We start from the raw sequence: 23,460 nt of genomic DNA on the forward strand, positions 1-23,460 counted from the left end.
TGTGCCAGCTCCCATGGAACCAGCCTCACCCTATAGATCTATAGGGCTGGGGGATCGGTGCTAACGTTATCTCCAAGATGGGGAAACCTGCCCAACCTTAGCACCCACCCCTCCGGACCCTATAGATCTATAGCTCCTGTCTCTGTGCTGACATCTGTGGGTCGGGCAGGGGAGCCTGGTCCCATAGGGTGATGAGGGGCAGTGGGAAGTTTGGGGGTTATGCTGGAGGTTTTAGGGGGGGTGCAAGGATGCAGGTGAGGCGAGCAGGCCGCCTTCCCCCCCGCAGCGCGAGCGGGAGTGCGTGGGAAGGAGTTAGACAAAGCCTGAGCCCGGGAGCAGAGGCAGGCGCTGCCGGGAGCTAGACGGGGCCGTTCTTCCCTCCCCGTCCTCCCCCACCCTCCGGCGAGGGGTACTCGGGAGCCCATCTCCATCCCGCCACGCTGGCACGTTGTCCCGGTCCCTCGGGCTGACCGGGGCGCAGCCCCGTCCCCGGTAATGCCCGGGAGGGAAGCGGGCGCCTCCATCACCAGGTAGGAGGGGGACCGGGCTCTGTGTTGCTGTCACTCCCACCCGCGGGACCTACGCTACGGTTTGGGATCCCCTGACTCCGCCGGTGCCGGCTGTGTGTCCTGCTGTGCCCGAGTGCGGCGGGGAGTGCCGGGATGCTCGTCCCCGGGGCGCGCGGCGTGGTGATGCTCGGGGTACCGGGGGGGCTGTGGGGCCACGGGAGGCTCCCAGGGCAGGCCGCTGTGGCGACAGCGATGACACCGGGGGACACGCGGTGTGCGGGACCCCCACTCCCCACGCGGCAGCCGGCTGTCCTCCGTCTCCCCACCGCTGCTGGGGGTGCCGGGGCGGGCGGCAGCCGGGGGGAGCGGCCCGGGGCACGGTACCGCCCCCGCCGCCACCGCCCTACGCATGCTCGCCGCCGCTGCCGCCGCCGCGCCGAGCCGAGCCGAGCGGGACGGGGCCGGACGGGACGGGACCGGACGGGGCGGGCGGGAGGATCCGCCGCAGGTACCGGCGGCTCCGGGGCGCACGTGGCGGGACCGGGTCGGGCGCTGCCGTGCCCGCCCCGTACCGGCACACCGGGGCGGGGGGGGTCTGGGTGGGGGGGTCTGGGGGTGGGATTGCAGCCCCGGGACGGGCGGCGGGGGACGGTCGGCCTCCCCCGGCCGGGGCTACCGCGGGGGCGGCTTTGTCCGGGGCCGGGGCGTGCACACGCGTGTCCGTGCGTGCGGGTGTGCCCGTGGCCATGTGCTGGCGTGTGCGTGCCCGTGCGTGTGCACACGCGTGTGCCGGGGCTCGCAGCTCCTTCGCGGTGCATCAATACCGGGCACGGTACTGATCCCGCGGGATCGGGATGCTGTCGGGGCAGGTCGGGGTGCTGGGCGGCCCCGTCCTCCGGGGATCGGGGCGCTCCGTGGGAACCTACAGACGGGGCGGGGATCATCGCCTCCGGGCTCAGCACTGCTGGGGAGCGTCGGTGACCGCCTGATCCCCGCTCCTGTCGCCTCCCTTTGGGGGAACTCGCTCCGCTCCAGCTGTGTCCACTCGGGACCCACGAGTGGCCGTGTCCGGAGGCACCGAGTGCTCCACGCCTGCGGGATGCATGCTCTGCAGGGTCTCTCTGGCATTTGCGGCTTCCTGCCCTGCTTCTGCCCCATGGGGCTGGGAAGGGTTTGGGGACAGCCAGGTGACACTGGACCGTGTTTCCCTCACGTGGAGAGGGAAGGGCTTGGGCTGCCCTGTGCTCCTGCCCTTCTCTGCAGCCTACCTTGGACCCCAGGCCCAGCTTGCTCTCACCCCTCAATGCACCCAGCTTCCCACTGACAGGAGGGAGCTGCTGAACCAGGTGCCCAGGACCATTCTCCAGCTAACGCTCTCTCTGCAGGGGTGTCTGCACCGCGTCCCCGGCTCCACCAGCCACAGCAGTGCCTGGATCCTGCTCCCGGTCCTGCTGCGCCGGGAGAAGGCTGACTTTTACGGTAGGCAGCCGACACTCTTCCTCCCTTTCCATGTGCCTGGGCACCGTGTGCCGCCACACAGGCTGTGCCAGGGACAGTGAGTGCTCCAGGTGGCCGCCCAACCTGTTGTCAGGGGTGGCATGGAGAAAAACAGTTGGCAGCTGAGGTGTAATGGGGGTCCGTGTGCTGCTTGCTCCTCACTGCCCCATCCTCTCTCTTGCAGACCCGTGGCGGGACTAGCATGGGAGAAGCCTTCCCTGGGCATGGGCAGCGCTAAGGAGCCCGAGGGGCTGCAGGTGCTGAGCCGCCAGGCTGGGGCCGAGGACGCCTGCGAGCCCAGTGCCAGCTCCCCTGGCTGCCCAGGGGCAGGAGAGTGCCTGCCCGGCTCCGGCTGTGCTGCGGGAGCCCGTGCCATGAGGACCTGCTGTGTGGCTGAGGCAGAGTCTCAGGGCACCAAGGCCAACTCAGTGGCAGAGAAGAAGGTGCCATCACCAGCAGGACCAGCTCCTGGCACACTTCTCCAGGACACCAGCACAGAGAAGAGTGTGGCAGTAGCAACAGGGAGCTGCGGAGGACCAAGTGGTGCTGCCTCTGCCTGTGGTCCCACAGGGATGGGAGTCCCCAACACCCAGAAGGAGGATGCAGCCCCCACTTCCCCTGTTTCTGATCCCTGCCTCCAGGCAACCAGCAAGGACACGGGGAGCACGCCAGCTCTTGCCAAACATGTGGCATTTGTGGAGCCCACTGCAAGCACCGGGACAGCTGAGCTTCCAAGCCAAGAGCAGCCCCAGAACAGCAAAGGGACATCCCAGGGTGCTGCTCCCCAGACAAAGAGCAGTGAGGCTCCCAAGCACCCCCAGGGATGCACAGCAGACCCCCCCAGCACCAGCGCTGCGGGGACTGGGGGTCGAAGTGAGGCAGGACCAAGCTCCACTGCTCTGGGCCAGGGCAAAGCTGAGAGGAGCTCAGTCCAGGATGTGGGTGCTGGGAGCAGCCAGCAGCCCCAAACAGCCAAGCAGCTCTGTGAATCCTACTCCTTTGAAGTGACCCCACCCCAGGACACCGGGACACAAGACATGGGGACGCAGGTGGACAGCCGTGTGTCCTTGGTGTCGGTGGCCTTAAGCCCCATGAGCCCCCCATGTGGGGCTGCTGCCTTCACCTTCCCCAAGAGAGAGACAGCCTCTGCAGCCCCACGCCTCGAGCCCTTCAAGAAGGACGCGGAGATGCAGGTGTCCATGCCTGTGGAGACCCGCTCAGTGGCCACTGGGCCGATGACACCGGTGGCCAAGTCCCCGCAGACCTCGTATCCTGAGGTGCAGGTGAAGGGGACGGTGCCGGAGGTGGTGGAGGAGGAGCCTCCGGAGCCCATCCGGGAGGTGAGCTGGGATGAGAAGGGGATGACGTGGGAGGTGTATGGGGCCTCCATGGAGGTGGAGGTCCTGGGCATGGCCATCCAAAAGCACCTGGAGAAGCAGATTGAGGAACACGGGCGGCAGGTGGTGGTGACCCCGCAAACCACCCGCACCGGCTCCGTCAAGGGAGGGCCCCGCAAAGGCGAGGCCAAGAGGCAGCCCAGTGTCTTTCGGGCTCTGCTGCAGAACGTCCGGCGGCCCCGGTGCTGCTCCCGCGCCGGCCCCGCCATGGAGTGAGCTGCTGCCTCTGCTGGCAGGGTGGGGGTGCCTCGGGGCTTCTCCGGAGGAAATGGGGATGGGTTCCTGCCCTGGCATCCTGAGACACCCGGTGCCAGTGTGCAGGGCTGTGGTGGTGATGGAGCACTGCACATTGGGACAAGGTATCTCCTTTGCTGGGGTCCTCCCTGTCAGCCTGGGGTTCCCCCATGAGTGTAGCCCCATGGATGTGTCCTGGGACATGAGACTGGTGCCCTGTCTTTGTGCTTGGTGGCTTTTTTCAGCACGAGGAAGCACGTGGCTCCTTCCAGATGGAGGCAGCTGCTCCTGTGTGTCTCCTGCCCGCGGCACAGGTCTGAAGATGGCTTAGGGTGTGTGCTGCTGGCTGCCCTGAACTCTGGCACCCCAAGCAGCAGCATCACTTCCCATGCTGGAGAGACACTGGTGCATCGCCCTGCTATTGCTTTGCCTGTCCAGGGCTTGGCCACACTCCAACAAGGCTGTGGCTGTGCATACGTGGGTCCTGCAGCCACCCATGGCAAGCACCAATCCCTCAACTTCCCTGTTCTCTCTGCCATGTTGTGGGTGCCCTGGAGCTGGGAGGATGTGGCCACACAGGGCACCAGGACAGATCTCAAGTGAGAGAGAGAGGGGCCAGCCACGTGTGTGATGCAGAGCTGCTCATCCCTGTCACTATGGCTGGAGGTGCTTCGGGAGCCTGTCCCCATGGTCCCCAGCTCCACCTGCCTGGAAGCAGCACATCCTCACCACGGCTGGTGGTGGACATGAAGCCTGCCCTGCTTCCAGGCCTGTCCAGCTGCCTCAGTGGTGCTGGAAAGGCCCCATGTGCTGGGGACGTGGGCACGTGTCCCGCTGGCGCCGCTGGCTTCTCCTCTCCGACGGCAGCGGGGGACGCGACGACTGCAAAACGCTGCCACTTTTTACAGCTGGGGTTTTACAGGGTGGGGGGGAGGGGAGCTTTTACTGAACTGTGTTTGCATTTTTGGAGCTTTTTAAGAGACACTTTCAGCCAAGAGCGTCCTGCCTGGAGCCACTTCCCCCGTGGTGGCCTGTGGGGCTGAGTCCATCTTTTCAAACACTGCTCCTACGTTGCCTGTGCTTCGCTAGGCTGAAGAGCATTGGGAGTGAAGGGTCAGTCTGCAGGGGGGTGAATACCCCTGTGGTTGGGCCAACATCCCTGTGGCTGGCAGCACCTCAATGTCCTGCCAAGATGTGGATCTTGGCTCCTCCAGCCTGGTTCCTTACGGAGGACCAGCCCCACAGTGCCACAGCAAGGGGTGCCCAGGCCTGTGTCCAGCATCTGATGGGCAGGAGGCTGCAAACAAGGGATGCTTGGAGAGCTGCACCATCCCCTCTGGGCAGAAGTGCAGGAGGGCTCAAGGTGGCAGAGTCATCACTGCAAGTTTTCCCTCGTTAAGGTAAAGTCCTGCCCACCTAAACCCACACTGTACATCCTGGGCTTGTTTTGTCCCTGTGGGGCTGCAAAGGGCTTGCTGAAGTGCCAGCTGGCAGCCAGGGCTGTGCAAGTGCCGTGGCACTCACTGAGACCTGGCTCTGCTCAGTGCCTTGGGCTGTGGGACCTGTGCCATGGCCATGCCAGGAAGACCAGGAGCCCTGGGGCATCCCCTCGCCACCCTGCCCCAGGCCGTGCTCACCTCCAGCCCCACACTGCCAAGCTGTGGCACACCAGTGCTGCAGCTTCATCACCTATTTTCTTCTTTTTTTCCTCTTCATTTCTTTTGGGGTGGGGTGGGGGGAGGAAGGGGCGGGAGGATCAGTCTGTCAATGTGGATGTTGGGTAATAAAACCTTGCACAAACCTCTTTGAGGGGCTGCCTGCACCTCCCTCCCCTGGGACAGAGAGGGTCCTGGGGACAAAAGCCCAGCTGAGCCCCACAGTGGCACCTCCCCTCTGGCCCAAAGCCAGCACTTCATGCTGGGAGAGATGACTCCAAGCTGACTGAGCCCCGTGGGCATTTGTGCTGCTGACCACAGGACACTGTGACCCCCGTGGAACAGTTTTATTGCCAGACACTGAACATATCAACACTGAAGCAGCTGCCTGAGTCCTGCTCTGGCCCAGCTGCACCCTGTGAGCCTGCTCATAAGTCCGTGGTGGTGAAGGTGGTGTTGAGGTACGCTGTTTTGCTGGGCTCCTTCAGGTTCAGGGCAGCCACCAGCACCTCCTTGTCAGTGGGGTCTGTTGGCTGCATTTTGACCTGCTGCAGGGGGAAAGTGTGGTCAGGAGGGATGGGGACAGAGATGTAGGGCAGGGACACCCGTCCTTCCCAGGAGCTGAGGGCTATTGAGGGGTGCAGAGTAAAGGACACAAGGGATCCATGAGGCCCTGGGGACCACAGCAGAGAGAAGATGCAAGGTGCTCTGTTAGGACTCCCAGCTGCCAAGTACTGGCAGCTCTTTGCACACTCACCTCAACCTCAAAGTTGTCATCTGCTGGTGCATTTACTGTATTTTCATCCAGGGAATTAGTGCTGTGGAGAATGGAGGGTGGGAGGTAAAAAAGGACCCAGGCACTGGAGAAGTGAGGTATGAGGTGACAGCCTGTGGCCTTTGGGACCTGCCCACAGGGCTCACCTGGTCATAGAGATGGAGTCCTCATGGAAGCCCAGGTCGTGGGAGGGATCCAGCGGCTGGTTCAGCATGGGGTTGGCCCTGTCAGGGATGGGTGGCAGGTAAGTGCTGCCCCTTGGGGTGCTGCAGCCCCTGGATGTGGGGACAAGCCTGGTCTCTCCCCACCTGCTGCAGGGAGCCCCCCACTCACCCCTCAGCGTTGTACTGGTTGGTCCCAGGGATGCCAGCTCCCTGCTGTGCTGTTGCAGGGTTGAATGTTGTGGCCACCTTCAGAGCCTTCATGGCACTCAGCTTCCTCTTGTAGCTGCAAAGCCCAGGGGTGGGGTGGGTGAGAGGGGCAGGGAGGAGCTGGGCTGTGGGATGGGGTGGGCAGAAGCGGGTTGGAGGATAGGGATGGGTCTGGGGGTGCTGGTGAGGATGGGGGTAGTGGGGGGTGGTAGATGGGGGTCAGAGGGGGTGCAGGCAGTGAAGTACCTCCTGGTGGTGAGTACCAAAACCAGGGTCATGATGAGTATGAAGATGAGCAGGAATGCTGCCAGTCCTGCGATAATGCCAATCAGCTCCACCTCCTTGGTGGGCTTTGTCACCTCGCCGGGGCCCTGGCACAGAGCAGGGGTGAGGGCACAGTTCAGCCAGTGGAACCCCCCAGCCAGCCCCAAAGGGGTTGTTGCCCTCTCCCGGTGCCCCTTGCCTGGCCCCACTCACAATGACAGCCAGGCCCAGTTTCACCAGCGCAGCCAAGCCCACCGGGTCGGACTGTATGAGTCTGCCAAGGAAAGTGGAGGTGTGAGCAGCTGGGCTGGTTCCAGCACGTGGCAGTGCCCGTGCACAGCCCAGCACTCACATGCTCAGGTCGTTGACATCCAGGGCAGTGCCATTGCTGTACACGAAGTAGGCCTCCATCACTGACTTGGCATCCACGCTGCAGATTCACAGAGATGGGGAGAGTATGGTATTGGGGTGCAGGGCATGGTGTCCTGCCCCACGGTGACACCCCCGATGCCACCACCATGTCCCCTTGCCCACCACCACTCACTGGGTATCACGGGTGTCCTCCACGCTTCGGATGGCCACCACGTAGACTGCTGCCTTGGTCACGGTGGTCAGGGCCCTAGGAACAAGAGAGAGAGGAGGAAGCTGGGCTGGACATTCTGCTGCTCTGCTCATGGGCACAGGAAACAAATAGATGCCCTGAAGCCCCCTCCTCTGCTGGGGACCTGCCTGGCCCACCCTGTTCACAGTCCATGAAGCTGAGAGACACAGTTGGTGGGTCCAGCTGTGGACTCTCAGCCCCAGCCCAGCACCCCTTACAATTTAATATTTTCGGAGTTACTCTGGACTTCTTCCACCGTTGTCACGAACTGGAGCCGGACGCGGTAGCTCTGATCCACCGTGAAGATCTGTGTGAGGGACCAGGGGTGAGCAGAGCTGGGCTGGGCATGTGGCATCCTGGGCCAGGGGTTGGGGGTGACACTCACACTCAGCACGGTCTGTGCTCTGTGCACCGGTTCCTCACCATCCTTAGCCTCCACTGTCACCTTGTACTGCCCCTTCAGTGATTCATCAAGGTTGCTGGCCACTCTGTGAGGGCAGGGACATCAGTGATCCCACTGCGCTGCACAGGATGTCCCCTGCCATCCCTCAAGCTCCATGCTACCTCCATGCCTAGGCAGGACTCCAGAAAGGCTGTGTCCCCTTTCCAGCCCGTGCTGGCCCTGCAGGAGGCAGGAGCTGAGCTGCATTCCTCCCACCCCAGCCCAGACCCACGGCCTCACCGGATACTCCCGATGTAGGCGCCCTTGTCGGGTGTTGTGGACACCCTGAAGAGGTTCTCGAAGGGCCGGCTGACCCCGTTGTCCTCCACAAGCACCACACTGATGATGGAGAAGGTGATGGTTCCCCCCAGCCCTGAGTCAGCATCTGTGGCCTGCAGGGATAGTCATGGCAGGAGCATGGGTGGGAATGGCCTGTGCGTGGTGGGGACGAGTGAACAAGGCTCCACGGACAGACAGATACAGGTAAGCAGCTCCTCACCTTCACAGTAGCCACTTGCAGTTCCACAGGAGAGATTTCGGGGACAACCACTGCCAGGAACAGACAGATGGATGGTGCAATCATGCTGGTGAGCAGCCAGACTTGCTGCAGACCCCACACCCACACAGCCCCAGGGTTCCAAGCACCCACTGCTGCCCTTGGCCCCGTAGCCTTCATGGAAAGCACTGAGTAACCCCAGCCTGGCCCCCGCACTGCTCAGCTCTGCCCCGGGCTTGGGGAAGATCCTTGCTGCTGGTGAATGTGGCAGGGCATGTGTGGGTGCAGCGAGGAGCCCACATGATGTGCCAACCCCAGCTGCTCACCAAAAGTCTCTGAGATGGCCTCGAAGACTGGCATGTTGTCATTCACATCAATAATGATGATCCTCAGGGTTTCTGCAAATGTCCCAGAAGCAGAGCTCTGATCACCAACAGAGCAGCCCTGCAGCACCATCCTCTGCTTCCTGTGGGAGCTCTGTCCTCCCAAAAGGCTCAGGTCAAAAGAACTGGGGACACCTTCCCTCTGTAGCCAAACCACCCAGCTCCCACCCTGCTGCCCACAGCTTCCCGTGGGAGGTGGAGAGGCAGTCCCAGCGCCTGCCAGGCCCAGTGGTGCTGGAGGGAGGGGGCAGTGGGGCCGTACCGTTCTGGCTGTAGCGGTTGCCTTTCTCAGTGTACAGGTCCTCCACCCTCAGCGTGAGCAGGACCCTGTCACACACCTCGTAGTCGATGTCTGAGCTGTTCACCAGCACCGAGCCATTGGGTGCCAGCACGAACCAGTCCCAGCACACGTCCTCAGCACTGCTGTCCCCCTTGAAGCAGGCGACCGCCAGCTCCTCGAAGACCAGCGAGTGGTTGGTGTCAGGGTCGAAGGCATTGAGCGTGTGGATCAGACCCTGCTGTGTCCCGTTCTCGGCCACCGACGCGTCCTGCAGGGAGCCTGGCAGGATGGTGGGGGACTCATCATTGACATCGAGGATGTGGACTATCACTGAGACGTTGGCCTTGTCCCCTGCGTTGTCTGCAGCCGTGTTCTCTGCCAGCACTGTCAGGGTGAAGAACTTCTGCTGCAGCGTGTCATAGTCCAGGGACGTCTCAGGGTCTACAGACAGCTGCCCACTGTAGTTCCCCGGCCCCAGGCGGGTTGAGCGGATCAAGAAGTTGCTGGAGCCACTGCCTCTCTCAAGTCGGAATGAAATGCGGGAATTGATCTCTGTCCGGTCGGCATCTGTGGCCTTCACCTCACCCACAAAGGACCCTGCAGGTGGAGACAGACACTGAGTGGGCAGTGGGCACTGACTCAGGGCCACTGGTGGTCCCACAAACCTGGTCATACAGCTTCTACCTGGAGAGTCTTCAAAGACTGAGAACTCATAGGACTGGTTGAGGAACACGGGAATGTTGTCATTCAGGTCCTGCAGAACACAAAGCCCATGGCTGTAGCCCTTCCAGGAAACAGGATTCCCCACAACCAGCTGGGGACAGGAGTGTGGGCACCTGCCTGCCCACAGGCAGGAGCTACACAAGCCCTCTCCTGCCTCCCTGCATCAACTATTCCCTCTTCCCCCCACAGAAAGCCTGGAGACACAGCACCTCTGCCACAGCCAGGGATTCCACAGCCCCACCCTGCCCATCCAACCCAGCTCCAAGCCCCAGCCTGCCCCAGCATGTCCCTGCTTGTGCCCAGGGCTCACCCCCACCGTGATGGTGACGTTCACCGTGGTGTTCAGCGGTGGCTTGCCGTGGTCGTACACCATCACTGTCACCACCATCTGTCCACGCTCATCTTCCAAGGCTTCACAGTCCAGTGGCTCCTTGCTGTGCATCTCACCTGTGTCTTCATTGATGGTAAAGTTGTTGCTGAACAGCCCTGGCAAGATCATGAAGCCCAATTTGCTGTTGGGGCTGTCAGGCTCGTCATTGTCGATGGCCTGAAAAGGTCAGCATTTGGAACAGGGCTGCCGGGCACCTTGGGGACAGTCCCTCCCCTCCAACAGCCCTGTCAACACCCCACCTCTGTTGGCACGTACCTGGATCTGTGTACTAACATTCTGCCCCTCTTCCACCGAGATGAAGTAGGAGCCGATGACGACGGGCGCCATGTCATTGGCATCCAGCACGGTGATCTCCAGCACGGTAGTGCCCACCAGGTTGCCCCCATCCTTGGCCTGGAGGTTGGCGTAGTAGATGGAGCGAGTCTCCCGGTCCAGCAAGCTCCCGTTGTGCACCAGCAGTGCCCCGGTTGTGGCGTTCACCGTGAAGATGTTACAGCTGTGGCATACACAGAGCCTTCAGGCCTGGAGCCCACTCTCCAGGATGATGCCCTGGTTGTGGCTGGCCCTGCCCTTACATACATGGTCTCCGGGAGCAGCTGGTAGGTGATCTGACCCAGGACACCGCTGTCTGGATCATAAGCCTAAAAGAAGGAACCATCTGGTCAATCTGTTTCAGCCCTCAGAGCAGTGATGAGTCTGGACAGTAGCTGTTGGCAGTGAGCAGCCCAAAATGTGGCCCTTATAGGCAAGGGGTCCCACCCTTGAGTACCCACTAGCCCTGAGTCCTTCCTGTGTGTATGGAGAGATCAGTGCCCTCAGCACAAGCTGTAGTAGAAGTGCTAGGTGTGCCCAGTGCCTGCTCAGTGCCTGACCGTGATGTTTGGGGTGATGACGGTGCCATCGGGGCTGTTCTCCATCACACTCAGGGTGTAGGTGCTCTGGGGGAACTCAGGGATGTGGTCATTGCTGTCGATGAGGTCAATGGTCACTGTGGCCGTGGAGCAGCAGTCTGTAGGGTTCCCCGTGTCATTAGCAATGACCTGCAGGATTGAAAAGGGACTGTGTCTCACATGAGTCCCCAAACGTTATAGAGACCTGTCACACTCCAGCCCAGCTCCCCTGCACCAAACAAACTTCCAGGGCAGAGCCCTGTTCTGCTTTAGCTCCTGAACTCTGCAAGCCAAGGGCATGTCCCCACTGGATGCAGGGAGCAGGAGCTGCCGCGCAGAGCAGGCCAGCCCTACAAGTCCCACCTGCACCACCATGACATGGCTTATCTCGTAGTCCACTAAGGATGAGTCTTGCACCAGGATCTGGACTTCCCCTGCACCCACAATCGTTGTGGGGAACACAGTGAAGGCGTTGGCATTCGGACCCTGCAGTCTCAGCTCAAAATTGCTGTTGATGCCCTGCCAGGGAGGTACAAGAGCAAGGGTGAGTGGTGCAGAAAGGACAGACACAGGCACCACAACCCAGAACCATGCACAGGCTCCCACCTTGTCTGGGTCATAGGCAACAATGTTGAGGTTGGACACAGGCAGTCTGGTGGAGGAGTGCTCTATGATGTTGCCCGTGAAGTGGTTCTGAGCACTGGCAGAGAAGTTGCAGCTGGACAGGGAGCAGTTGTAGAACTGGGGCTTGTTGTCATTGACATCAGTCACCAAGACTGTCACCAGGGTGCTGGTCTGGGCCACCTTGCCGTGGATATCTGGGTGCTCCTCACGTGCCTGGGGAGGGGGAGAGAGCAGGTTGGAGGGGCCCAGGGAGAAGAAGAGGATGGGGTTCCCCTTGCTATCTCCTACTCACCATGACTTCCAGCAGCACTTCGTCGCTTGGCAGCTGCTCACGGTCCAGGGGCTCACTCACAGTGATGGTGCCCGTTGTATTATTGATAGCAAAAGGAACACTGGCATCTAGGACAAGGGGACAGCAGGAACCAGTGCAGTCACTGGGAAAGGCAGGCCTGGCCCTCTCTCTGCCATCATGTCAGGCTGGCAGAGCCTGGTGCCCAGAACCAGTTTCCAGGGTACCCCTGGCTGCCTGACCACCCCTCCTGCTCATCCCACTGTGTCATCTCCTGCCTGACCCACTCTGCCCCATCACTCACTGGTGATGATGTAGGAGATTTTATCATTCACCCCTGTGTCTTGGTCCATGGCGGTGACAGTCAGCACAGTGGTGCCCTGTGGGGACATGGCCATCAGGGAAGGACCTACGACATCTCCAGCTGCCCACAGGCCTGGTGGCCCAGACACTTCAGGGGCAGGGACAGGGGCAGGGACATGATGCTGGGGCAGGCAGGCTCCTGACCAGGTCGCAGTTCTCAGGCACAGAGCCTGAGTAGGGCTCATTGAGGAACCGTGGGTCCAGGTTGGGCACGTCCTTAATGGTCAGGGACAGGTAAGTAAAGCTCTTCTGGATGGTCCAATTGTTGTGCAGCCATCCCCCGCCATCCTGAGGAGCAGAGCACCTGTCAGTCACCCAGCCCCTTTCCCTGCACCCCCAGCCTGGATGGTGCCCACCTGGGCGAGGATCTTGATCTGGTAGAAAGTGTTCTTGGCATAGTCCAGGGAGCCATTGAGCACCACACTGCCATTGGTCAGGATGTAGAAGAGCTGGTGATTGTTCACGTTGTCTGGGATCACCTGAGCAGGGGACATCAGCCTGTGTCACCAAGGCAGGGAGCAGAGCTGTCCCAGCAGAGACAGGGGCTCTATCCCCCTCCTTCTGCCAGGCTTGATCCGTGGGGACCCCCAGCCACCTGGTTCATCCCCAGCCTGAAACTGTTCAGCACCTTGCACCCATTGCCCAAAACCTCCCTGCCCCCCCAGAGATATGGGTCTGCCCTGGCCATGTCCCCCAGCCCCTCAGCACCACAGGGGTGGCCCAGGGGTGGGGTTTGGGTGTGGTGACCCACTCCACAGTGCTCTGAGCTCACCTCCTCGATGCGGTAGCTGACTTTGGAGGCGTTCCCGGTGTCGCTGTCGTTGGCAAACACGGTGTAGATGATGCTGTGCACGCTCGTGTTCTGGCCACACAGGGGGTGGTGGTGGAAGAGCAGGGGGGTGATGCTGGGCCTGGACCCTGCCAGCCCTGCCCTGGCAGGTTCTGGCCCTGCAGCACTGCCCAGTGTCGTGGGGCACACACAGGGATGAGCTGCTGCCCTTGCTCAGGCTGGGCAGAGGCTGGACCCCCTCGCTACCCTCCCTGGGGTCCCTTGGGAGCAGAGGCTGCACCTCAGCCCTGGGGTTGCTGGATGGGGGTCGGACTGAGCCCCACGCCCCATCTACACCTTGATTCAGTGTCACACTGTCCTGGGCTGACAGGTAGCTCGGGCACACCCTGAACTCATTGCAAGGGCAGAGTCCCAGTCACATTCCAGCGTCTCAGGGTGACACAGAGGCTCCCATCGGGAATTGCCCTGGTGATAGAGTGCTCCCAGGTGCTGGCTGCACCCCACGCCCAGGCACGCTGTCACCACACACCCAGCTGTGGGGCCACACTGTTCCCAGCCTGTTGTTGTCCCCCTGCTGGCACACCCATGCCACAGGAGCCACCCAGCACCCCTGCCCTGCTGCCCGTGGGGACTGGGAGGTCCCAGAAAGGTACCTCAGCGATGATGGCATTATATGGCAGGTATTGGAAGACCGGGGCGTTGTCATTGCGGTCATCCACGATGATGGTGATTTTTTTGGAGACCTACCAGGTGTCAGAGAGGGCACAAGGATGGGTGTGTGAGAGATGGTGGCCAGCAGAGCTGGATGCATTTCTGGCATCCCATGCCCACCCTGGCTAGCCAGCCAGCATCACCCACCCATTTCCAATTGTCTTCCCACTGAGCCTTGGCCATGGGGGCTCTCTTCCCCCTGCAGCCACCCAGCCCTTGGCCAAGCACTCACCTCGTTATTTACACCATCTGACACTCCGACAGTGATGGTGAGCTTGGCCTGGAGCTGAGGGGACACAAGGCAGGACTTGGTCAGGGCCAAAGTGAAGCTCAATCCTTGGATGTCTGAGCCCCAACCTCTGTGAGGACAATTTCCCCTCCAGGGAGTGACCCACAGGCTCTGCCTTCCATCCCCAAACCCCCAGACTCTCTCTCAGGCAGGGACATCTGATCCCATCTTCTGTCCTCACCTCACGGTCCAGGGAGCTCCTCAGTGTCACTCTGCCTGTTTTGAACTCAACAGAGAAGTAGAAGGCGTCTATCCCTTGGATTTGGTAGGTGAGAGGGTCGTTGTCAAGGTCATAAGCCTGCAGCTGGAAAGCAAACTGGCCTGGGGGCCCAGGCAGTGTCAGCCCCTGCCCAAAAACCCCCCAGTCACTCCTCTGACACCCCAGGCCCTTCTTGAGACCGCCCTACTCACCCAGCTCCAGGTCCTCAGGCACGTGGAAGATGGTCACGTTGATGATGGGGACTGTGTTTCCTAAAACTACAGGGGAGAGGAGCTGAGCACCATCACTGTGCCGGGCTCTGCTGGCACAGCCACGTCTGGCAGCACCTCCTCAGCTCCAGTCCCAGCTCCCAGCCGTGGCTGGGGTCTCTATGCAGGCAGGGGAACCCCCAGCCTCACCCCTGTGCTCATCCCACACCTCCAGACCATACTTCTCTTCCAGCTGCAGCCCCCATGCTTTCCCTACTGTCCAGCCCTGCCCTGCCCTGCATCCCCAGTGGGGCAGGCAGCTGTTTTGGGGTTGCAGCTTCCCCCAGGGAATGGAGAAAGAGTATTGGGAGTTGAAAGCAACTCCAACACCTTCCACTCACCCATGCCAGATCACCAAGAGGAGTCCTTACCTGCTGCCAGGAGGAAGGGGAGCAGCACCAAAGAGCGCCATGCCATCCTGCCAGGATGCCTGTGGGCACACACCAGGGAACAAGCACTTGAGAGACTGAGGCCTGCCCCCCAAACCCCTCCTGGGGAGCAGCCAGTAGGGCAGGAGAGGTGCTGGTGGGGACAGTCCCCTCTGCTGAGCCGGGCTGGTGAGCAAACACCAGGCTCCACACTGCACTCCTGGGCGTGGGCTCCCTGAGGACATGGCATGCGAGGACAGGGTTGGCCTCCAGGTAGAGGAGACTTTAGGTGTGCCTGGGGGACCCCAAGAGCCTGTTCTGGGCATGGCTGGAGGCTCCACTGCTTGTGCCCAACAGGGTCTCTCCAAGCAGTGCTTGGAGTAGCCCATGGTAGGACTGCAGTGTCTCCCTCCTTGTGCCGGGGTCTGTGGGCAGCTCCAGGGCTGGCAGACACCCCCACCTCCCCTCCATGCAGCAAAGTGCCCGTGGGACTGGGATAGGGGCTGACATCCCTTACCTGTGCCTGTGTCCCTGGGGATGCTGCCTCTGCACTCTCGTCTTGACACTGCCAGACCTTTGCCTCCTGCAGTAAACACGTTCATCAATCATTAACTGCAATTAAGGGGTGAGAAATCCCTCTCCCGTCTTCCATATTCCCTCTTCTCATCCCACAGCTCCCACCCAGCTCAGCTCCAGGCTCACTCCCCAAAACCAAGTCCCCAGGTGTCCATACTGGGTGCTGCCCCTCAGGATTCAGCCACCCCAGCCTGCATCCATGGAATCCCAGCTTCCAAGAAGGGATGTGGAGCCTGCAGGGGTGCAGAGGGATCCCAAACCCCCCCAGGAGACCAAAGGGGGGGTTAGGGAAATGCCCTGCATCCCCTGGGCTGGGGACACTGGGGTCCTACCAAGACAGGGGGGTGGGCACCAACCTTGTGGTGTGGCCACTGGGGTGGGTGCCTGGGGCCCTCTGCACCCCCTGCCACCCACTCCCCTCCCCAGGAGCTTGGCCCAGCCTCCCTGACCTACTTCAGACCCACTAGGGACAAGGGTGGATTGTCCAGCTCTGCTCAGGCAGAAAAGGACTGGGAGGTTGTGGTGGTGGGGGGGGGGGGCACGGCCAGCCTGTTGGACCCCCGCATCCGTGGCCTTATTCCCTGGAGAACACACAGGGCCTGGGTACTGGAAAAACTCTGGAGTCTTCCCAGACACTCAGCCTGCTCTGAGGTTTTCATCTCACCCTACACCCAGACAACCCCCAGAGAAGGGGCTACAGGGCACAGGCTGTGACCACCCCTTAGCAAACCTCTCCTGAGCTGTTCCAGGACCACCCCAGCTCCTGCAAAGGCTGCCCCAGGACATCCTCACAGACACCCCGTGAGCTGCCTGGGGTTACCCCCAGAGTCTCTCAGGGCTATCTTGGGGTGCCTCCCCAGAGACTCCTGGGGCTGGTGCTGGACACTGTTCTGCAAACTTCTCCTCGCTGTCCTGGGGCACTTCCACACCTCCCAGGGCTGTCCTGAGACATCCACAACGTCCTGAAAGGAGGTTGTAGCCTGGTGGGAGGCGACCTCTTCCCCCTGGCAACCGGTGAAGGTTTAGGTTGGACATCAGGAAGAATTTCTTCACGGAAAGTTTTGTCAGGCATTGGAATGGGCTGCCCAGGGATGTGGTGGAGTCACTATCCCTGGAGATGTTTAAGGAAAGACTGGATGTGGCACTCAGTGCCATGGTCTAGTTGACATGGCACTGAGTGTCTAGTCTAGTTGGGTCATAGTTTGGGCTGCATGACCTCAGAGGTCTTTTCCAACCTAGCTGATTCCGCGATTCCCTAATTCCCGTGATCGTTCCCAGCCCCGTCCCGGCGGCGTTTGTGCGCTGCCACTCGGAGCATTACGGCCGAGGAGCTCCGCCGCGCATTTCAGCGGCGCCGCTCTTGGGCTCATTACGGCAGGAGGCGGCGGGCGCGCCCATCGGCGGGCGCGGGGGGGGAGGCGGTGCCGCGCGGGGAGGGGGGCAGCGCGGCGCGGCCGGTTCCATCGGCGCGGCGGGCGCGGGGGCGCCATGAGGCGGGGCTGAGACCGGAGCGGGAGCGGCACCGGCACCGGCACCGACACGGAGCCCGGCGGGCCCGGCCGCCGCGCCATGCGAGCGGGCTGAGGGGCGGGCAGCGCCGGGGCACGGCACCGAGCGCCGCGGGCGCGCCTCCCGAAGGTACGGGGTGAGGCGGCGGCCGCAGGCCCGGGCCGTGCGGGGCAGGGCCGGGGCACCGGGGGGAGGCGGCGGGCAGGGCCCGGGGCTGGCGGGAGGCGGAGGGAAGGGGGAGGGCAGCCTCGGGGCGGCGGGACGGGGAGGGCGGCGGGCAGGGCGCGGAGCGATGGGGCGGATGCGGGGCTGCGGGGCCCGCTGCGGCGGGCGGAGGAGCGAGCGCGGCCCGGTGCGGCGGGGCCGGGCCCGGTGCGCGGAGCGGGCGGATGGCCGGCGCGGCCGGGGGTGGCGGCTGCCGGGGCATCGGGGCCCGGGGAAGCGGCCGCAAAGCGCAGCCAGGCCCGGTGCAGCCGCAGGGCGGTGGGAGGAGCCCCCGCTGCTGGGGGAGCCCCGCGGGGACCGGGGGCAGCGGGGACGGAGCCGGAGCGCTGCTGCCCGTGGCGGCTGTCCGAGCCTGCCCGGCCGGAGCCCCTTCTCGGGGTCCCCCGCGATCCCGGCCGGGCGGGAGTCGGGGGCTTCTGCTGAGGCTGGTTGTCTGGCTTCGGTTACGGGCTTCTGACTGGCTGTGTCCTCGTCCCGCTTGGCACCTCGCGGTGTCCCGTTCGCCGTTCCCCCGGACCCGGTAAACTGTGTCAGCTCGGGGCAGGCTCCGGTGTGGGAGAGGGGACGGGAGGGGAAGTGGTGAAACTCTTCGGAAAGTTGTCCCTGGAGAGGAGGTAGGAAACAAATGAGCCCGAGGTGACGGCGTGGGGGTAGTGGCACCGGGGGTGGTGGCGGTGGCACAAGCCGCGCCGCCGGCCCGGCAGGATCTGTGCTGGCAGCGTGGGCTGTGTGTGGGCCCGTGGCAGCCCTGTCCCACGGAGGACGTGTGGGACCACGTTGTGGGCAGCTGGAATGCACTCCAGGGTTTGCTCTCCCGGGCAGGAATTGAGCTCTGTGGCTAGGCAGGTGCTGTTCCTCCGTCTGGGGACAACCCCTCTTTCCAAGACCCTGGCTCTGTTTTGTGCTGGTACCTTGTCCACCAGCTCTGCACCGGCCCAGCACAACCGGCTGTGTGTGCCTGCAGCTCCAGACATCATCCCTGCCTTGCCTTCTCTCTGTCCTGTGCCACTGCCTTGCTCTGTCCCTCTATCACCTGCGCCCATGTCGGCTCTGATGCCCCAGGACCTCGAGGCCGCCCTCGAGGTGGGTCTTGTGCCCCGGGGGGATGCGCAGGGCAGAGCCCGGCGGGGCAGGTGGGTCCCGGGGCCAGCAGGAGCCCCGGGAGGAGGAGCAGCTGTCGGAGGAGAGCCGGCTGCGTCTGATGTCACTGCGGTGCATGGTGGGTAATTATGCACGTTGCAATGAAAATAATAAGGCCGGCTCCATAGTGTGTCTAAAAATACTGCTAATGCGGAGTGCCTGCTGGGTGCCTTTGTTCGTCACCTTTGGGTGTCTGCTCTGGGGCTGGCCGGGTGGTGTCACACCCCTCGAGCAGTGGGTTACGTTTAGCAGGTGAAATGTGGCCCCTCCATTCCCCCCCCGCACTGGGACACGGTGCCAGTGGAGACAGGGCAGGTGTTGACATGGGAGGTGAGGCAGGAGGTACCTGTGTGTGTTTTGGAGGCTTCAGTGCCACCTCCCTGCACGCAGCCATGCAAGGGGTCTCAGTGGGATGGCAAGGCTTTGTTCCCCTAGCCTTGCTTGGAGCTAGGCGCTCTCCAAGTGGTGGACAAAAATCTGTCCTGATATCCCCTGGCAAGTTCCAGCTCGTTCAAGTAGAGATCAGGATTTGGGCCCTGATGATCTGGTCTGTCCATTGCTGGCATTGTGTGGCCAGGGCAGAGCTCACTGGAGCTGTGGCTGCCACCATGGTGTGTCCTGGTCCTGATGGGACTCAGACTGTGGCAACTTGCTGTGCTCTGGCTGTGCAAAGGTGGGAGGGAGAAGGGATATGCCCCTGGAACAGAGAGAAATGATGTGATAGGTGCTGAGGGGCAGCTGGGTGCTGGCCAAGGGCTGGCCAGCACTCTGATGTCCACTCCGTGGGTTCTGCCCAGATGCTCTCGGTGCAGCTCTGGCTGCTCCCGTGGTCCCTCTGTCTGCTGCCAGGCACTGGAAGCTCCTGCTGCTGTGGAGGAAGAGGCTTGCAGGGGTGGCGAGAGCCATCTGGCTGGCAGGCTGGCAGGGGGAAGGTGTTGTGTGGCAGGGCAGCAGCAGAGGGCTGGGAAGGGCAGGAAACACTGAGCCTATGAGCCTGGGTCTCAGTGACGAGTCTCTTCCGCTTTGTGTGCAGGGAGGTCAGAGAGGTGGCAGCTGCTCTTGGTTTCAGCTGGTGCTTGTGGTGGGCTCTGACTCCAGCTGTCAGCTGTGGGAGCTGAGCCTTGGCCCTCTTCACTGTGGAGCAAACAGGGAGATGTCACCCTGCTGGCTTGCTGGGCTGCTTCGCCTTCAGGGTCATTGCTGTGTTCTCGGGGCCCTTCACTGGAGAGGGAGTGTCGCTGCTGCCTCTGTTCTTGCCAGGTGCTCACTCTGACCTCTGAAGGTACACATAGCAGTGATGTTCCCCTGAGCAGTGAAACACACTGTCCCTACCTGCTGGGCTGTGTGGCTCCCTTTGGTGAGTGAGGAACAAGGAACGGGGTAGGAGACTTTGCAAATCCCATTGATCCACACCATGGAAGCTGCATGTTTGCATCTGCCTGTCCAGGACCAGGGCCCTGTGAGGGGAATTGATCAAGCTGTAAAACCTAGAGTCAACTAATGAAATAGGGACTATAGATTTTTATTTTAAATGGAAGAGAGTTTAGAAGAGATTTAATTATCCTTGGTTTATGGACCTGTTAGAGGAATGAAATAACAGCTGGCAGGTAAGGGCTGGGTTTCAGCTCACAGCACTTTTCTCCCAGGTTGTCTGCAGAACTGCCCAAGTTTTGCCACCCAAGGTACAGTGGGGAATGATGTAAAGTCACTCAGAGCAGAGTTAGATGGGGTGAAGTCCTGCTTATCCTGCTGGGTGTCTCTGCTTCCTGCTGGGAGTATGTGTGCTGAAGTAGCAGAGGGGCTGGCCCTGGGCAACTGGGGCTGGTGTAAGAATAGCCGTCCTTGGTCCCTGGGGCTTGGTGGCTTGTTGTGGGCCAGTCCTTATGCTAGTTGCCAGCAGAGAGTTCAGGAGCCCTGTACTCACTGGGCTGTGTCCCTCTGGGTGTCATTTTCCTGGGGCTGTGGGCACTGAGCTCTCACTGACGCTCACGTACCTGCGCAGTGTGTGGAGTTTGTAAAGGAGAGCTGCAGAGCGCTGGGATTTGCTGGGCTCAGCTGTGTGTTGGACACAAGCTGTAACGCTGTCACTACAGCCACTCCTCCTGTGTGCATCCACTCCACTGTCACGTGAGGCTGGCCGCGGGGCACGGCTCGGGAGGTGCTGGTGGCAGGCGGCACGGTGCTGGTTTTCGGCAGAAAAGCTTGGCTTCTGGATGCTTTTGGGGTTTTCTCCTCTTTATTGAGGAGCTGGGGCACAACATTTTCCCTGCTTTGACCAGTCTGGAGAAACATGGTTTATCACCTGCTGTGTGTGGGTAATTAGTTGGCCAAGGGGTTGTGTACCCAACTTGCAGGCACAGCCTGTAGGGTGCCAGTCTGATGTGTCCAGAGGCTGCTAAAACATCCAAGGAAGCTGCTGGTGCTGGGGAGCTCTCCCAGAGCCCTCTGACATTGATGCAGGAACTTGGGAGAGCCAAGCCTTGAGCCCTGCGGTCATGGAGCCCCATGAGGATGTTGCATGGCTCCCTGAGACAGGTTAGTTGCAGAGGGGAGTGGTGTGGATCTGTGCTGTCGGCTCACAAGGGTGTTGGGAGAAGCCAGCCTTGGCTGGCTGCTGACTGAGAGCCTGCTGAATCTCTGGGCAGCAGAGCTGCACCATGGTGCTTATCCTTCACCCTTGCACTTGCAAATCCTCAGTGTTTCAGGGCAGGAGCTGTTTCCTGGAGGGCATAAGCAGACCATGGGTCCCATGTCCAGTGTGGCATATCTGGGTTTTCTGGAGTGGGGTTGTTTGGGAGGGCTCCATACTTTGTGCATGGCAGAGGATGAGGTTGAGCAGTGTCTCCAACAAGCAGTGCTCGTTGCAGGCCTTGGGAATATTATTTTCCAGCTGCAGGCTGGTCCCTGGAGACCTGCTCTCACTGGCTTCAGAGCTGTAGTTCTGGGTCTTCCTTGGCTAGCCTGGAAAGCAGGATGAAGGTTTTTAGTTCAACCATGCAGAGCAGAGGACTGGCCTGCAGCGTGTTAGGAGCTGCTTTCTCTCAGGTGAGCCTGTGTCTTGGTGATCCAGGCCTCTGGCATCTCTCGCTGTTGCCCCTGGGAAGGGAGGGCCCATGTTCTGGTCCTCCTTCCCCCAAGCCTGGCAATGCTGAGGCACGGTCCCCTCCGGCAGGTTGTCTTTTCCCTGCTGTGCTGGTGGGGCTCCCTAGGTGCGTTTGCATTTTGAGTGTCTTAGTTGGTTTTCTCTCCATGCTTGTGCTTTGGGAAAGTGGTGAACAATAAAAATCTGCCATTGAGAGCTGTAGCAGAGGTCAGGCAGCTCCTGTGCCCCAGGCTGCTCTCTTGTCACCACAGTTGTGCTTTGTGCATGGGGGCTGTCAGCTTGAAAGTCATGTTTTTGCTCTTAAAACCAACCTCAGGCACTGGTGTGGGGTTCTCTGAGTGATGTACGGGAACATATTGCAGCAAACCTCCTTTTCACTTTAGGGTAGTGGTCACTTCCTGTTTTGGTGCATCTTGTAAGCAGCCTCTTGGCAAATTTTTAATCAAGGACAAAGGAGGGGTAAATGCTTGCTGAAAATCATGAGCTTCTCTGAACTCCTTTCTGAAAATGATCATTGCAGGTTGTTGGTGTCCCTGCAGGCTTCTTAAAATGCAAAACAAACCACCCAGCCCAACTTCCTGACTGTCACTAGTGCTTTCAAGAGATGCTTCGTTTTGCTGAGTGGTAACAAAACTGCTCTTTGCCATCCACCAGCTCTTGGCTCTGCCTGTATCCCTTTGCAGGAGCTGCTCTGACTGAGAGCAGTGGGGAAGGTGTCTGGAGCCTGGCCCCTCCTGTCCTTGGCCACTCACCTGGCACATGCATTAACACTGTCCACAGTATGTAGACAGCAGGCTGGACTCAGAGAGATGCTTGTGGAGAGGTGACAAGTGAGCTAGGGACTTCAGGAATGCTGTGTGGGGAAGGGAAAGAGGAGTGATCCCTCCTCCCTGTGCTGCCTTTGTCCTAGGAGAGACTGGGTCTGTTTTAGGAAAGGGCTGTCTGAAATGAGAACTAAAAGTGAAGGGCAGAGGAGTACAGAGTCCTGAAGAGCAGTGTCTCATGGTAGGAAGGAGAGGAAGGACCAGGGAGGTAGCCAGGCAGCAGGCTGGGGATGGGCATGGTGGCATTGGCTCTTTTCCTCCTACCTATGTGCAGCTGAGCTGTTGGAAGTGGCTGCTGCAAGATGCCTGGGCAGACAGAGGTGTGTGTAGTTCAGCATGCTTCTGTTCAGGGGAGAAGAGGCCACCCAGGAGCGAGGAGGACACAGCCTATTCCTTGATGCTGCTGAACTACAGAGGTGGCCAAGCTGGACCCAGCTGCTGCACCTGCAGCCTTCTGGTCATGCTATTCAGGTCGTGCTGGTGTTTCTAGGGCAAATGAAGGAAGGTGGAGATCTCTGCAGATTATTTACCCTGTCTTAAGGAAATGATGGCTTGTTGCAAGCTTATCTGTGTTCACTTGGCTTTGAACTTGCCAGATGGTGTCAGTTGGGGTAGGTGTCAGGTGTGGATGCTGCCTCTGAGGTCTTGGCTTGCTACAGGCTCTGGCTCTTGGGGAGGAAGGTGCTGCTAGTTCTCCCTCTGCAGTGCAGCTCAGCCATGCTATTAGACATCAGAGAATCCACGTGGGAGAGATCGACAGGAAACTGGGCGTTATCAGTTCCGCTGCCTGTGCAGCTACTCGCTCCTCATGTCAGCATCCTCCACGTGTGTGTGGCTGGAGGCGTTTGATGGGAGTGCTGTCAGCCCGGGGGTGGGAGTGGGTGGCGTGTGATCACGGTGGAGGCGTCCTGCCTCCACTGCCAGTGAACTCAGCTCCACCGGGTGTGTGGAGCAGGGAGGGAGCTCCTTGCTCCCCTGTCTCCACAGTGGAGAAGCGCTTCACCCTGCCAATGTTGGGGTGTCCCATGTCCTCTGGTGTTTGTGTTGGGCCTTGGATAGGGTAGGGACACTTCTGCTGCTCCTCCCTCCATGCAGTCTGAGAGCTTCTGTGTTCTTGATGCCAGTTTCTTCACGCTTTTTTCCTAGGCCCTGGGGAGAAAAGAATAGGATCTGGGGCCTCTCTCTCTCCCTGGACTTGTGTGAGAGGCCCAGGAGAATGTGGAGGCACACTGAGTGTTGGGGAGAGCACAGGGCAGACCAAGCCTCCAGTGGG

At 61.0% G+C, this 23,460-nt stretch overlaps 2 protein-coding genes across 3 annotated transcripts; one reads left to right on the forward strand and one right to left on the reverse strand.

Annotated features, from left to right (window-relative positions):
* The first annotated feature begins 336 nt into the window (after positions 1 to 336).
* On the forward strand, positions 337 to 5,441 carry GPRIN1 (G protein regulated inducer of neurite outgrowth 1). 2 transcript variants are annotated; one of them, XM_021530771.2, is made up of 3 exons: positions 337 to 530; positions 1,895 to 1,988; positions 2,191 to 5,441. In XM_021530771.2, the coding sequence occupies exon 3, from the start codon at positions 2,231 to 2,233 to the stop codon at positions 3,617 to 3,619; it is 1,389 nt and encodes a 462-aa protein (XP_021386446.2). In that variant the 5' UTR covers positions 337 to 530; positions 1,895 to 1,988; positions 2,191 to 2,230; the 3' UTR covers positions 3,620 to 5,441. The 2 variants fall into 2 exon arrangements, with proteins under 2 accessions (XP_021386446.2, XP_021386447.2); XM_021530772.2 differs by lacking the exon at positions 337 to 530 and adding an exon at positions 918 to 1,017.
* A 189-nt stretch (positions 5,442 to 5,630) lies between these two features.
* On the reverse strand, positions 5,631 to 15,419 carry CDHR2 (cadherin related family member 2). Its single transcript, XM_031506072.2, has 32 exons — positions 15,328 to 15,419; positions 14,814 to 14,872; positions 14,386 to 14,451; positions 14,156 to 14,295; positions 13,918 to 13,971; positions 13,628 to 13,717; positions 12,957 to 13,046; positions 12,541 to 12,663; positions 12,329 to 12,472; positions 12,126 to 12,201; positions 11,825 to 11,931; positions 11,515 to 11,745; positions 11,272 to 11,427; positions 10,891 to 11,058; positions 10,598 to 10,659; positions 10,274 to 10,514; positions 9,938 to 10,174; positions 9,589 to 9,658; positions 8,887 to 9,501; positions 8,568 to 8,639; positions 8,245 to 8,294; positions 7,986 to 8,137; positions 7,689 to 7,791; positions 7,522 to 7,610; positions 7,247 to 7,321; positions 7,055 to 7,132; positions 6,916 to 6,976; positions 6,685 to 6,809; positions 6,401 to 6,514; positions 6,214 to 6,291; positions 6,050 to 6,110; positions 5,631 to 5,840 (listed from the first exon to the last, which is right to left on the reverse strand). Exons 1-32 carry the CDS (start codon positions 15,417 to 15,419, stop codon positions 5,721 to 5,723), a joined length of 3,999 nt encoding a protein of 1,332 aa, XP_031361932.2. The 3' UTR covers positions 5,631 to 5,720.
* Positions 15,420 to 23,460: the final 8,041 nt, after the last annotated feature.

This window comes from Lonchura striata, chromosome 15 (genome assembly GCF_046129695.1).
Source record: "Lonchura striata isolate bLonStr1 chromosome 15, bLonStr1.mat, whole genome shotgun sequence".
NCBI lineage: Eukaryota > Metazoa > Chordata > Aves > Passeriformes > Estrildidae > Lonchura > Lonchura striata.

Excerpts from the sequence above, each read along its gene's own strand:
- GPRIN1 (XM_021530771.2), top strand. The coding sequence starts at position 2,231 with ATGGGCAGCGCTAAGGAGCCCGAGGGGCTGCAGGTGCTGAGCCGCCAG.
- CDHR2 (XM_031506072.2), bottom strand. The coding sequence starts at position 15,419 with ATGATTGATGAACGTGTTTACTGCAGGAGGCAAAGGTCTGGCAGTGTC. Across the intron at positions 13,718-13,917 it reads CAGATGGTGTAAATAACGAG|GTCTCCAAAAAAATCACCAT; the intron begins GTGAGTGCTTGG and ends GACACCTGGTAG. Across the intron at positions 7,133-7,246 it reads GAGGACACCCGTGATACCCA|CGTGGATGCCAAGTCAGTGA; the intron begins GTGAGTGGTGGT and ends GTGAATCTGCAG.